This window comes from Rosa chinensis, chromosome 2, assembly GCF_002994745.2.
Source record: "Rosa chinensis cultivar Old Blush chromosome 2, RchiOBHm-V2, whole genome shotgun sequence".
NCBI lineage: Eukaryota > Viridiplantae > Streptophyta > Magnoliopsida > Rosales > Rosaceae > Rosa > Rosa chinensis.
Window position 1 is genome coordinate 26,821,886 of NC_037089.1, and position 14,835 is coordinate 26,836,720.

Here is a 14,835-nt window from a genome sequence, read left to right on the forward strand (position 1 = left end):
GATCGAGTAATTGACCAGTAATAGCACTGAAATCATTTGAAGTGTTGTTCTTTATTATATATAGATAATGAAGTGTTGTTCTTTATTATATATAGATAATGGTGGTACATCTTTGATCTGGGGTTAGTCATAGTACGTTGCTTCAGAGCCATTACCAGTTTACGAGGGAACAGTAGGCAAGTATCCTGAGGCCCAGAAGGGCTATTTATTAGAAGAGAATGTTCAACTTCGTTGTGCTGCCAATGAACATGTGTCGACGTGTTGTCTAACTTACATGCATTTAAAGAGAATAAAACATCTATAACATTCTCTTCTAAGATATACCTTATTGCAAGACAGTTAACACCTTTCACACACGCTTGAAACAGATCCCGATATAGCATGCATGAATCGTAGCCTCGTAGGTATAACATGCATAAATGGTGGCAGTTTGGCACAAGGAATTTACAGTTGACGTGGATTTGCGAGAAAAACAAACTACAATATATACTAAAGAGTAAAATTACACATCTCCTTCTGGCTTCAAACCAAAGATGTTCACTAACTCGGACATGACCTGCGGCCCATTCCATATGAAACGAAATCACCCTATGTGGCAAACAAATTGTGCTATTGTAATATTTGGCCAAACACTTAAGCACCCATCACACAACAATAATCAACAGAATTAGTTTATTACTTTCCTCTCTCAAATAGTCAAATTCAAAGGTTTTTGAAGAATGCCATATCTAGAACCAAATTGTAGAGAACCATAAATTTAGGACGATCTTGGAGTGCACTCCAAGGTCTCTTTTTTAATTTCTAAACATAAAATCATTATCTTAAATATCCACAAAGCTTTATTTCCAAAAACAAATTAAAGTCTATTAGTCATCAGATCAGACGGTTGAAACAAGGTCGGAATTTCTTGGGAGGGGTTTATATTGACAAAGAAGGCAATTCATCAGAGTACGGAGGGAAAAGGTTTTGGTCTTTTGAGGGTTTTAGCGTCCTACAAAACCGACATTGGTTTTGGCTCAAAAGAGCAATTCACAGAGCTCGTTTTCTAGTGAAGCAATTTTCCTAAGGAATGATGCCCATTTCTCGCTTCTGTTTCTTTTCCTTCAAACACCGTTCAAAGGAGGCTTTAAATCTACTCAGGAGGTAAAGAACACTCTAAAACCCCTCTAGAATCTTCGTTTCTTGACTAGTTTCACTACCCATTAGTGCTGTTGGGTCTCTCAAGATTCAATCTTTTATCTTGAATCACTCGGTTTCAACTTGTTGGGTTCATGTTATGCTGATTAGATTGCAATTCTGAATTTGGTTTTGCATTGATTTGAATATTGGTATATATATGTTTGTTGTAACCCAAAAAAGTAGATATCTTGGAGAGTTGGAGTAGTGTATGTGTGCTCTTGGGGACTGTTCTTGCAAGTTGGTTTTGCAGGGCATGTTCTGTGTCTGGTGCGAAATGTCTCACATTGAAAAACTAATATATTTTTGGGTGTCGAAGGACATGTTAACTATGTGATACTGGCTGTTTTCTGGTTTACCAATGGATGTTTGTATAGGATTTCTGGAAATTGGAGTTTTTGTTTTTTATGTTTCATTGAAGTATACTGGGGTTTGTGTTTGAGGCTCCTGAAAATCCAAAATGGGTAATTTCTGGTTATATGCGGAAATTGTGGAGCGATGAGTGCTCAATGTCAGAATGATCCTTTTGGCAAGCATCAGATATACTCTTGAGCGCAATTGGGGATCTGTTTAAAGTTTTGATTCATGGTTTTCACTATCCGGATTTCTATTGAACCCCTTGTGTCTGCTGTAGGTCTGCCCCATCTAAGAGAATTCAGTCTCGAAATTATGCAAATTCATCGAAACGTGCTAGTGGGAGAACAGATATCAGTACTTCAACACCAGTAGATACACCACCTTCTCCCTCTCGGGGTTCTTTCATCTTTGTATGTTGCCTTCCTCTTTTCATTTTCTTACTAGTATTGCTATCTGTGTCTTGTTCTGGAGGTGCACATTTACAGACATGATGAACAATAAGCATCATCTCATATTCTCATGTTCTCCTTTTTTTAGATCTCTCATTTTTGTTCTGTTTTGTCTAGAATCTAGATTGTTGGTCATATTCATATACTTTTTCTACAGCCGGCTGCTACTCTACTAGGATTTGCTGGGTTGGCAGCTTTCATTCATTATAATGATGAGAGGAGAGTAGTAACGAAAGGTACTACTTTCAATCTGTGATGTTAGAGTACTAAATATCTGGATTTTATTTCATTAAAGTTGGAATCTGCAAACTTCATGATAGTGAATACTTTTAGCAATTTATGGTCTTATTATATCAATTTGGTCTTCTTGTTCTTCCTCTTCATTTTGTTCCATTAGGCAAAATTAAAATATTCATTTGGATAAAAATGGTATTCAATCTAATCTGTACTTGTATTCTCATTCCAAGAGAGCTTGTTTGAATGGTCTAAGAATCTTTGCTTCTGACTGTAAACACATTTGGAAAGTAAAAGAGTTCGTATGATCAGTCTAGAGGCTCCAGTTTCAAATCCTTATAATACTGGTTATCTAAAGATTTAGTTAAAAGGCAATGTAATTAGACTGCTTATCTGAACTGTTGAGGAGATGCTCTGTATTCTATTTTCTCAGGAGGGTACTTCATTATAGATAGTTTTGTATGATGTATATTGTTGAGGTTTATTTCTTGATTTACAGACGTAAAGACAAATTTTTTCATGTCATGTCAAATATTTCATCATGCAGGACTGCGTCTTTTACCCTTTGGGTTAGTTGCTTTTGCATCCAGTGGGATTTTTGACATATGAGTCAAACATTTGCTATCCTGAAATTGTTACTACTGTTACTGTCTAATTGATTTCTTTTTCAAAGTTGCCCTTTTGTACGTTAATGAATGTGGAAGCAGAGAATTCCATAGTCCCAAATCAATTACTTCTGTTGATGATATTATTGGTAAATTTGTAGAGATGCATCTGAGTTTTATTTTATTTATTATTGTTATTTTGTTGGCAATTGGATAATCATTTGAGTATAATGATTATGAAAGAAATCACAGAATTCTATTGAGCTGCATAATCATTATAGTATGAATCTGTTATTAAGCTTAATTGTACAACACATTGATGAAGTTGGTACGATAATTTGGCATTGATTGAGGGATGACTGTGATTTTTTTTTTTATCAAGATTAAAGCTGGTAATTTTCCTTGTGCCTGGTCAACAGGCATGAAACATTGAGGGAACATGAGCTATCTTCATGGTTCAGAGTTTCCACTTGAGAAATCTTTAGATGCCATGCTTGGGGTGTAACTAGTATTCAGAGGAATAGTCTTTTCATTATATCCAGCTTTGGCTGAGGCAATATGTGTAGTACTCAATTCTTTGCAGTGTCTACCAGATAGAGGGTTTCATGAGTAACTATGGGTACCAGAATGGTTGACTTGTGGGAAGGGAAATACGCACCTAAAGAATGTAGGTGTTACGTGATGGATAGTAGGATATATTACTAGGTTGCAAATTTCATTGGAGTAATGCCCAGAGTTAGGACTGCCAGTGTTTTGGGATAGTAAGTAACTTTCTAATGATGACTAAAATGCACATAGCAACCTTATATGATCTTGAAGGCTAAGTTTAACACATTGCACCAACCTTCGACCCATTTTAAGTTTGTCATACTGATCAATTGATTTTCTTAATTCAGTTAAAACTTCGGTGAATTGGGATCTGAGTGTAAACAATTGCCATCCTTTTTTTACCGCTTCTCTATTTATTGCAGGCCAGGATAACTGCTCGTGTGTAAATAATCTCAAGGGACCTATAATTGGTGGTCCATTTACTTTAGAGGACACAGAGAATCGTACCGTTACTGAGAAAAATCTTCGCGGCAACTGGGCGGTACTCTATTTTGGATATACTTCCTCTCCTGATGTTGGACCAGAGCAAGTCCAGATTATGGCCAAGGCCATAAACATTCTAGGTTTGGTACTTCGATTAGTAATTCATAGTTGAAAACTATTTCAAGTTTCAGTCACTTATATGATATGAGTTTTACTGGGTACCAGAATCAAGACATAATCTCAAAGTTCTACCAGTATTTGTTACAATTGATCCACAACGTGATACCCCTTCTCAACTGCGTGCCTACCTTAAAGGTTCCATTCTCCTTCTGTTCAATATTTCTTATGTTATAGACTAATAATTTAAACAGATGGTTTGTCTAATACTTTCTTTTGGCTTCCCCACACCCATGAACTGCAGAGTTTGAATCAAACATTCTAGGGCTAACAGGACCTGTAACAGCTATAAGACAGATGGCTCAGGAATATCGTGTTTATTTCAGAAAGATTGAAGAAGATGGGGATGATTATCTCGTTGAGTCTTCCCACAACATGTGAGCCACTGGCTAAAACATTTTTCCTATCATTTTTCTCACAGATTAGCGTAATTGGATATGTATTTTTTTAATTTTTATTAACATGCAGGTATTTGATGAGTCCAAACATGGAAGTTGTGAGATGCTTTGGTGTAGAGTACAATGCAGAGGAACTGTCAGAAGCGATACTAAAGGAGCTCAAGTCAAGAGAACCTCAACTTAAGGACTGAAAGGTTTCGCCTAGTGTAATGGAGATTTTTACTTTTCCTTTTTACGTTCCTTTCTCTCTCTTTCACACAGTTAATAGATATGACAGAATTCAAATACCACTCTTGACTAAGCAGTGATATAGGAATCTTTTAGAATGTGTTTAGTTTATTGGTTCGAATATTCATCAGGCAAGAATACATGAAAATTTTGAGTTTCAATTTGAAAAATGCTTGGGATTCGTTTCACATCTATTGTCAACCTCATTTTCTGTAGACAAATATATTGTCATTTTCAAGTCTTTGACATAACATAATTCGCAGGATGTATCTATTGCACTGGGGAGCAATAAATTCTCAGTTAATGACTGATTTGTTGTGGTAGCTGAAGAAAATGGAAGCATCCATGAAGCTGGTTTCCAGCATAACTTTCAACTACATAACTGGAGTCTGAGAATGAGTCGGTTATCTTAGCCAAAGATAATCTCATCATTTTATATAACTGCATCGTTTTTTCTTTATATACATTGGAGCCATTACACGGGATAGATGCTTCCCAATTCCCATGCTTCAAAGAATTACCAAAGGCCTGGTCTCACGTAGATTAACTCTGGTTCTCTTCTTTGACTGCAAAATTTGGCCTTCAAGCTGTTTAACAATCTGAAGCTGCCTTCACTTCCCTGTTCCAATATGGGGTTTGGTTAGATTTATTAATTTGATATGCTGCCCCTATCATCATTTTTCATATGAAACTCCTTATTCTTTTGTGTTTCAATTACATAAGGAGAGAATCTGAACTTCTTATTCCCTTTTTGATTTCGATCAAATTTGAAAGGTTGCTTCAGAGTCAAGGCAACCATTTAGGGGCAGCTATAATGAAGCCATGTCTTTTTTTCAAACCTTTAACTGCATTTTGTTTACATATCTTTGTTAATATTTTAGGTGTGCGCAGCTGGCTTCATATGTGGAATGCTAAAAACCAATAGAGACGTGCCCTCCTCTAAGAAAAGAAAAAAAAAGGCCATGACAGATTGACAAGAGGGTTGGTGTGAGTCAGTCTCAGTCATTTTCATTTCTAAAATTCTAGAGATCAACATTTAACAAAAGACCGGGTCTTGTGCTTCCACATCTGCACCACACAAAGAAACGAAAGAAAGAAAAAAAAAAAAAAAAATGAGAAAAAGAAAAAACAAAACCAGAAACAGAAACAAAAGATTCATCACCCAAATCTTTATTTTATTTTTTTAATTCTCTTTTCCTGCCAATCTGCCATTAGTCGTCGTCATTTCCTTCCGGTCCGTAATTTTGATCATGCAATAATTCAAGGTCATATCTCTTCTGCACAAAGCAGAGAGAAATCAAGTAGGAGACCATTGTTTCTTACAATTAAGCATAGCCACTCCAAAACCAGGAGGACCATGAAAACCATCTCCTGAGTCCTCTCTCATTTTTTTTGTTCATTTTAAATTTTTCTTGGCCTTTTCTTTCCAAAATGTGATCTGGGGTTCAATCTGGATTTTTCTGTTGGATCCTTTTGAACTCTTAACAAATCTGTTTTCTTTTACCACGTGCACCTGATGTTCTTCTCTAGGTAATCTTAATGGTATGCAAGCAATCGCCCCCATTTTCTCGGACTTGAAGCAACATAATTACCAAAATGGGAGAGTCGCCGGAGAAGAAATCAGGTTGCGGCATTTTGAATGCTGTGTTTGGACGGAGCAGTTTTTGGCCAAGAAGAACAACTTCCACGGGCTCCCTTCCCGTCAGTGGCAATCAGTTTGTGAAAACACCAAGTGGTAACTCTAGAAGGCGGCGTGGTGGCTCCGATGAGGCATCATTTCTTGACATGTCATCGGCTAATGGATCAGAATCTTCATCAAAACCCGTCACAAAACCATCTCAATATAGTAACAGAGCGCCCCCTACACAGCCACATCAAAATCAGGGTAGAAGTACCAAGCCACCTCAGGAAGCTGGAGCCATGGTTTCACGTCCAGGCCAAGGCCAACAAGGAGCAATGAGAATGGCTCCGAGTCAAGGTTATGTTAATCAAGGCAAAAGGGTTCCCAAGGAAGCAGTTGGGTTGTCTGGTGAGCTTGATAGCATGATTACTGATCACCAGAAATCAAAAGGGAGTAGCACATTCGTTAGAGCTTCATCCGGCAATGTGATGCTTTTTGGTAACCTGGGTAACTTGAGAACAGGAGGTGGTGGAGGCGGTGGTGGAAATGCGAACTCAAATAACGTGCTGGATTACCTTCCAAAGACAGCAAGAGAAGAAACCCCAATGATGATGAATGGAAATGTAGGGAAGAGTAGTGCTCCTAAAGAAGATAAAAAACCAAGTTCGCAAAATCAGCCTACTTCATTTTGTCGCGCATTATCAACAAGGATGGACCCCGAGACACTGAAGATTATGGGCAATGAGGATTACAAGAATGGAAGATTTGAAGAGGCTCTGTCTTTGTATGACGCCGCAATTTCTATTGACCCCGATAAGGCTTCATATAGGAGCAACAAGAGTGCTGCATTAACTGCTCTTGGTCAAATTCTTGAGGCAATTTTTGAGTGCAGAGAAGCCATTCGGATTGAACCTCATTATCATAGGGCTCACCATCGTCTTGCAACCTTATACATTAGGTACAAACTAATTACACTGCATACAATTCAATATTATATGTTACGCTAGTTGTTATTAAAATACATGTGTTATACATGTGGTGCATACAGATTAGGGGAAGCTGAAAAAGCTACATATCACTATAAACATTCTGGACCAGAGGCTGATCAAGAGGACTTGGCTAAAGTGAGATCTCTTCAGGCTCTTCTGAACAAGTGCACAGAGGCTCGTAGGTTAAGAGATTGGAACACCTTGATCAAGGAAACACAAAACGTTATAGCAGCTGGTGCAGATTCAGCACCACAGGTCAGCCTACTAAATTTCAAACTCATCTTTATTACAATTACATATCAATCGTCCATAATATCAGATTTAATGGGTGAAAATCATATCTGTATTCAAAACTATGTACATATATGCACATACACTTGCACACCATACTAACGTGAATCCTTGTTTTGTTTGTTACTCTTTAAAGATATTTTCTTTGCAAGCCGAGGCCTTGCTGAAGGTCCATAGGCACCAAGAAGCAGATGAGGCTTTATCCAGGGGTCCAAACTTTGGGGTGGATGCTTGCACTAAATACTTCGGTCCTATTAGTAACGCGAGTATGTTAGTAACAAGGGCTCAGGTTGACATGTGTGCTGGAAGGTATATATCATGTTTTATGCTAGTCATTCTAGTCATTGTGCATTATTAAAAGAAGATGAAATGCGCCTGGCTTAGTCCAATCATTGTTCAATCTGGTATCTAATGCCTAATGCTTTGACAGAATCGACGATGCATTGGAGGCAGCTCAACGAGCATCCCGTCTTGACTCAAACAACAAGGAAGCAAACATGGTCATGAGGAAGGCTAGAGCTGTTGCAGGAGCGCGATCAAAGGGTAATGAGCTATTCAAGACATCAAGATTCTCAGAGGCTTGTGTTGCATATGGGGAGGGACTTGAGCAGGACCCTTATAACTCAGTGTTGTTATGCAACCGCGCTGCTTGTCGGTCCAAACTTGGCCAGTTTGACCAAGCAATTGAGGACTGTACAGCTGCACTTAATGTGCGTCCTTCTTACAGCAAGGCCAGACTAAGAAGAGCAGATTGCAATGCCAAGGTGAACAACTTGCAGTTACTCATTATTCCACATCTTTTCTAAGGTTATTTGTGATTAATTACTTTTGCTATGATGATGTATCATGTAGTTGGGAAAATGGGATGCTTCATTACAGGACTATGAGATTTTGATCAAGCAAACACCAGATGATGAGGAGATAAAACGTGCTTTGTCTGAGGTGCGGACACAGCTCAAGAAAAAGCGAGGTGAGGCATAGCAAGAGAGATGCAGACGTAGAGGATAGAAACAAGCCAATGTGCACAACTAAGTTAGGAGGCAACAGTCAGGAAACAAAACTGCCCTTCCGCAAATTGTACTGATCTTGAGCTCGAGCGAAGAAGCACAGAAGTTCGAGGCGGAAAGGTGAAAATGGATGTTTTTTTTTCAGAGAGAATTGAATAGTGGCGGTTAACATACCGTAACCCAAATACGTTACCCAGTTTGTTTATGTATAATTGTCATTCTGCAATTATTTCTGGGAAGATGTATTTGATACTGCTTATAAACAATGTGAAAATATACTTGAAAGAAATCTTGAGTCGTTTGTCATACCAAGCATAGATGCTACTACTTTAAAGATCAATTTGAACTCCATGTTTTTGGTATTTGTTTGTAAGATCAGCCCCAAGTATGACCTCGATCAAATACCTTGGTTGGCATCGATATTTTGGTGGAAGATTGAGTCAAATAAGACGAGATATAGAGAATGAATTTTCTGATATATTATTACACCCATTCTGTGGTGTATATAAACAGATTACAATTGTACTACAACTATTGTGTACTACTGGACTACACAACATATACAAGGTAAGTAGTTACAACAATATATTCCCTTGTAGTCTATTCCTAATAGGGAATGATGACTCACACTAACACTCCCCCTCAAGTTGGCGCATATACATCAACCATGCCCAACTTGCTTAGTGAGTCATAAAACGCCTTCCTGGAAACTCCTTTGGTAAGTACATCTGCAAGTTGCTCTTCAGTTGGAACAAAATGAAAGCTAATGATTTTGGCATCTAGCTTCTCCTTTATAAAGTGACGATCAACCTCCACATGCTTAGTACGATCATGCTGTACTGGATTCTGTGATATGTCAATAGCTGCCTTGTTGTCACAATAAAACTGCATGGAACTTTTGAGTATGAAACCCAGATCACGTAACAGATTTCTCAGCCACAACAATTCACACACTTCGTGAGCCATACCTCTATACTCGGCCTCAACACTAGAACGTGCCACAACTTTCTGTTTCTTACTCTTCCATGTAACCAAATTACCTCCCACAAAGGTAAAGTAACCTGATGTCGACCTCCTATCTGTGATATTTCCAGCCCAATCTGCATCTGTGAAGCCACAAACCTCAAGAATGTTGTTGTGTTTAGAAAATAGCACTCCCCTACCTGGAGCTGACTTCAAGTACTTCAGAATTCACATAACAGCATCCATGTGACTTTCACTCGGATTATGCATAAATTGACTCACTATGCTCACTGCATACGCAACGTCTGGTCTGGTATGAGCCAAATAAATCAAGCGCCCAACTAACCTCTGATAGCGAGCTCGATCAGTAGGTACCTGATCTGGATACTTAGCTAGGCCATGATTCTGCTCAATAGGAGTGTCAATAGGTCTGCAATCCAAAAACCTGTCTCTGTCAGCAAGTCAAGAACATACTTCCTCTGGCACAGATAGATTCCTTCTCTCCCCTTGGCTACCTCAATTCCTAAGAAGTACTTAAGCTCACCCAAGTCCTTCATCTCAAACTCAGAGGCTAGCTGTCTCTGCAGTCTATCTATCTTAACAGTGTCATTACCAGTGATTACCATATCATCCACATAGATAATTAGAGCTGTTACCTTCCCCTGTTGATGCTTGAGAAACAAGGTATGGTCTGAGTTGCTCTGCTTGTAACCAACCTTCCGCATGAATTGTGAAAATCTTTCAAACCAAGCACGGGGTGACTGTTTGAGACCATACAGAGACTTTCTCAATTTGCATACAAACTCACTAGGAGAAGCAACTACATACCCTGGTGGGAGGCTCATGTATACTTCCTCGGCTAACTCTCCATGAAGAAATGCATTATTGACATCAAACTGTCAGAGTGGCCAGTTTAAACTAGCAGCGAACGAGAGCAGAACCCGAATAGTATTCATCTTGGCAACAGGAGCAAAAGTTTCATCATAGTCTATACCATACATCTGAGTAAATCCCTTTGCTACAAGACGTGCTTTGTATCGATTCACTGATCCATCTGCATTATGCTTCACGGTAAACACCCAACGATAGCCTACAGCCTTCTTTCCTTGTGGTGGAGGCACAAGTTGTGACGTACTGTTCTTCTGCAACGCCTCTATCTCTTCATCCATAGCCTTCCTCCACTTTGGATCCCCCAACTCATCTTGCACTTTGTTAGGTACTGATACAGCAGATATTTGATTCACAAATGATTCATATGACTTAGACAACCTCCTAGTGGACATATAGTTGGCTACTGGATATGTTTATTTGGCAATAAGAGTAGGTTCATATCTTTTGGCCGATTGACCTCGAGTGGTCCTATGGGGTAACACATATTGCTCAACATTAGACTCACTACTACTAGTATCAGTGGATGGACATACCTCAAATGGGCGATCTTCAGTACCAGGAAGCTGTGGGTCAGGGGTAGAAGCGATAGCAGGAGGGGTAGTTGTGTCTTCAACCTCATTTTGAGTGATGGGAACTGGTGCTTCTGCTGCTGGAGGCGGCGAGCTAATAGTTTCAACCGGATCCGTCAAAATACCTCCTGGCTGTGTGTCTGCTCCTTCTCCCTCTGATTCCTCCCCCTCTCCATGATATAGCTCTTCAAAATATGAATTCTCCACCTGAAGAGCTGTATCTGAAGAGGAGAAATAACTCATGTCTTCAAAGAAAGTAACATCCATAGTGACATAATACTTGCTGGTTGGTGGATGATAGCACTTGTACCCCTTCTGATGACCTCCGTAGCCAACAAACACACACTTAAGGGCCTGGGCATCCAACTTAGACCTCTGATTTTTTGGTACATGGACAAAGGCAACACAACCAAAAACACAAGCTGGAAGATTGTGAAAGGATGGTAAAGAGACATGAGAGGCGAGAACCTCAAATGAAATTTTGCCCTGAAGGACACTGGATGGAAGACGATTGATAAGATGAGAGGAAGCATGTATAGCATCGCCCCAAAGATACTTAGGCATATGAGCACTAAAAAGAAGGGCACGAGCCATATCAAGTAAATGACGGTTTTTCCGTTCGGACACTCCATTCTGTTCTGGGGTTTGTGGACACGTGGTTTGGTGAACAATCCCATGGATTGTAAAAAACTCTTGGAACACATGATTAACATACTCCCCCCCATTGTCAGAACGAAGGACTTTAATGGTGCTATGATATTGTGTTTGAACAAGATTACGAAAGGTTTGAAAAGTAGGGAAGACTTCATCTTTGGTTTTAAGAAGAGCAACCCATGACAATCTTGTACAATCATCAATAAACAACACAAAATATCGCATACCCGATACAGTAGGCTCTCTAGAAGGTCCCCAAACATCAGAATGAATCAACTCAAAAGGAATAACACTTTTATTAGAAATACTAGGAGAATAAGTAGCACGATGACTCTTGGCCAAAACACATGTTTCACAACGTAAAACTGACTCATCCACACCAATAAACAGAGTAGGCATGGTTTTCTTCATAAGACTAAAAGATGGATGCCCTAAACGGCAATGCCACAACCAAATCTCACTTAGCTGATCAGAAGTCGAAGTCAAAGCGGCTCGGGACTGTGCGCTTGGTTTCTCTTCTGCGTATGTCTGATCCAGATGGAACAACCTGCCCCTCAGATACCCCCGACCGACTATCTCCCTGGTGAGAAGATCTTGAAAAATCACATACATAGGATAAAAGGTTACAGAGCATTTAGACTCAGTGTTCAATTGTGGGACAGATATCAAGTGATGAGATAAGTCAGGCACATATAACACATTATGAAGTTCTAAAGTAGGAGTAATACGCACTGACCCTGACCCTAACACAGGAAAAGCCTCACCATTGGCATTGGTTACATAGGACACTGATGGGGAAGACAATTCAGTAAAATATGATTTGTCATAAGTCATATGATTGGATGCACCAGAATCAATAATCCATGTATCAGAATCAACAAAGTTAGAAATCTGTAAAGCTATACCAATTTTACCTCGACCAGCTATAGAGGCTGTAGGGGTAGCTCCACCTGTTGTATGATGATCTTGGTCTGCCACTCCATAGAAATCCGGTTCTTGGACCAATTGAACAGCAGCTGCTTTCGCCTTAGGACGATAACCTTGCCTTTTAGGTTTAAGGTGTGGGTTCAACTTCCAACAAGTCTCCCGAACATGCCCAAGGTCGTTGCAATAAGAACATTGAGGACGAGGGCGATTGGTGAAGCCTTGTGGTGAACCTTGCTGATGAAATGGGGCTGAACTCTGCTGCTGAAGGAAAGGTGCCGGTGACTTGGCCTGAATGGCTAAGCTAGAGACTTCAAGCTGTGCATGTTTGACACTCTCCTGTTGAGACTCATCCTTACAGATGTATGTAAAAGCTGTGTTCAAACTAGGAGGGTCTGTCATTCTGAGTAATTCTCCCTTGGCACTGCTATGCTTCTCATCAAGCCCTCTCAGAAATACATGAACCCTTTCTAGCTCCTTCTCCTTCACCATACAAGATCTTCCTGATTCTTGATCTTGCAAGGACGCTTCTGATCAATTTCAGCCCATACATTCTTTAGCTTGGTGAAATACACAACTATTGGTTGCTCATTTTGTTGCATACTAGCAGCTTTACACATCAATTCATGAACCTGTATAAAATCTGACTCGTTGGTATACAAATCCCCCAATGTCTTCCATATTGTTTCAGCAGTCTCACACTCTTCCACCAACTGTAGCACATCGTCAGTCATGGCTTTGAATAAGAGAGCCATCACCGATCCATCATCATCCTCCCACTTAGCATAGGCATCTGCATCTTCCTCACTAGGAGCTTTAGTTGTTCCAGTCACATGCCCCATCTTATGTATGCCCCAAAGATGGACAGACATAATCTTCTTCCATGTGCGGAAATTAGTATCGTTGAGTTTTGGACCCCCAAAAGAACCACCGTCTGAACTTCGAACAGAAACCTCAATCTTTTGGACCTCATTGAGCTTAGAACTTTGACCTCCACTAGCATCACCACCCATTGCAACAATATAGCAGCAGAATCACACAAAATATGCAGCGGAAAAAACAGACAGATACTTAAAAAGAATAAGGATAGAACGTGCAGATTTTTATTTTATTTTTTTTATTTTTTAACCTGTTGCACACGGGTCGGGTCGGGTTGACTTGTTGCACGGGTTGACCCGGGTTCGACTGGTTGCACGGGTCACCTTGTAGCTCGGGCCGGGTCGTAGAAGGTCTGGTCAAGATTGGTTGCAGACGCCAATCTGGACAGAAAGAATCAGCGCCGATCTAGACAGAAAACGTTGATGCCGATCTGGAAATCGAGGAGGAGGGATGATTCTGGGCTGGTAACCAAGAAAGATGCCGATCTGGGTTGATGAGAGATGACAGCGGCGGTTTCGGGCTGAAGACGAAGCCGACTGGACTCAATGGGAAAGATGCCGATCTGGGTTGATGAGAGATGACGGCGGCGGTTTCGGGTTGAAGACGAAGCCGACTGGATTCGATGGGGAATGAACAACGATCTGGTCTGATGCCGGATCTATTGCATGAAGAAGGTGACTGGATCTGACCAATGAATACGACGGCGGTCTAGTTTTGGAGACGAAGCCGGTCTGATCGATGGAAGTGGCTGATCTGATGATGTTGAAGTCTAAGAAGAAGACAATATAGTTGTTCTTGGATGAGAGACAATGATGGGAGAAACAATAACCCTAACAATGGGATTAATTCCCCAACCTAGGAAATTAGGAAGTAGAAAATAAGAGACAAAGTCCTCTCGGATCTTTGCTCTGACACCAAGTCAAATAAGACGAGATATAGAGAATGAATTTTCTGATATATTATTACACCCATTCTGTGGTGTATATAAACAGATTACAATCGTACTACAACTATTGTGTACTACTGTACTACACAACATATACAAGGTAAGTAGTTACAACAATATATTCCCTTGTAGTCTATTCCTAATAGGGAATGATGACTCACACTAACAGATTGCCCTCAGCTTTGCATAAAATTGATTTATCTTCATAGAGTGAATTCAGCCCTAAGGTAGTGAGTTTGACCTTCCGTCATACCATATCGGCTACAAAGTTCGCTGCTTGAGACATTTTTTTTTTTTTGGGATGTCTACAGTTTACTTCGTAAGAAATCTTCATTGTATGTTGTAATAATCGGAGAAAATATATATGTCATTGTGTGTGACTATATATTTAACCTTTTTTTTTTTTTTTTGAAGAAGGAATTGATAGTATTAGATCAATAGCCAA

At 39.8% G+C, this 14,835-nt stretch overlaps 2 protein-coding genes across 3 annotated transcripts; both read left to right on the plus strand.

The window, feature by feature from the left end:
* Positions 1 to 785: 785 nt before the first annotated feature.
* Positions 786 to 5,238, plus strand: LOC112190939 (protein SCO1 homolog 2, mitochondrial). Of its 2 annotated transcripts, XM_024330458.2 has the most exons (8): positions 786 to 1,143; positions 1,811 to 1,943; positions 2,140 to 2,218; positions 3,793 to 3,993; positions 4,079 to 4,168; positions 4,275 to 4,407; positions 4,499 to 4,622; positions 4,920 to 5,238. In XM_024330458.2, the coding sequence occupies exons 1-7, from the start codon at positions 1,070 to 1,072 to the stop codon at positions 4,617 to 4,619; spliced, it is 831 nt and encodes a 276-aa protein (XP_024186226.1). In that variant the 5' UTR covers positions 786 to 1,069; the 3' UTR covers positions 4,620 to 4,622; positions 4,920 to 5,238. The 2 variants fall into 2 exon arrangements, with proteins under 2 accessions (XP_024186226.1, XP_024186225.1); XM_024330457.2 differs by lacking the exon at positions 4,920 to 5,238 and having other exon boundaries at positions 789 to 1,143; positions 4,499 to 4,844.
* Positions 5,239 to 5,750: 512 nt separating this feature from the next.
* Positions 5,751 to 8,870, plus strand: LOC112190938 (inactive TPR repeat-containing thioredoxin TTL3). The gene is made up of 5 exons (XM_024330455.2): positions 5,751 to 7,235; positions 7,326 to 7,521; positions 7,694 to 7,866; positions 7,988 to 8,321; positions 8,410 to 8,870. Exons 1-5 carry the CDS (start codon positions 6,253 to 6,255, stop codon positions 8,536 to 8,538), a joined length of 1,815 nt encoding a protein of 604 aa, XP_024186223.1. The 5' UTR covers positions 5,751 to 6,252; the 3' UTR covers positions 8,539 to 8,870.
* The last annotated feature ends 5,965 nt before the right edge of the window (positions 8,871 to 14,835 follow it).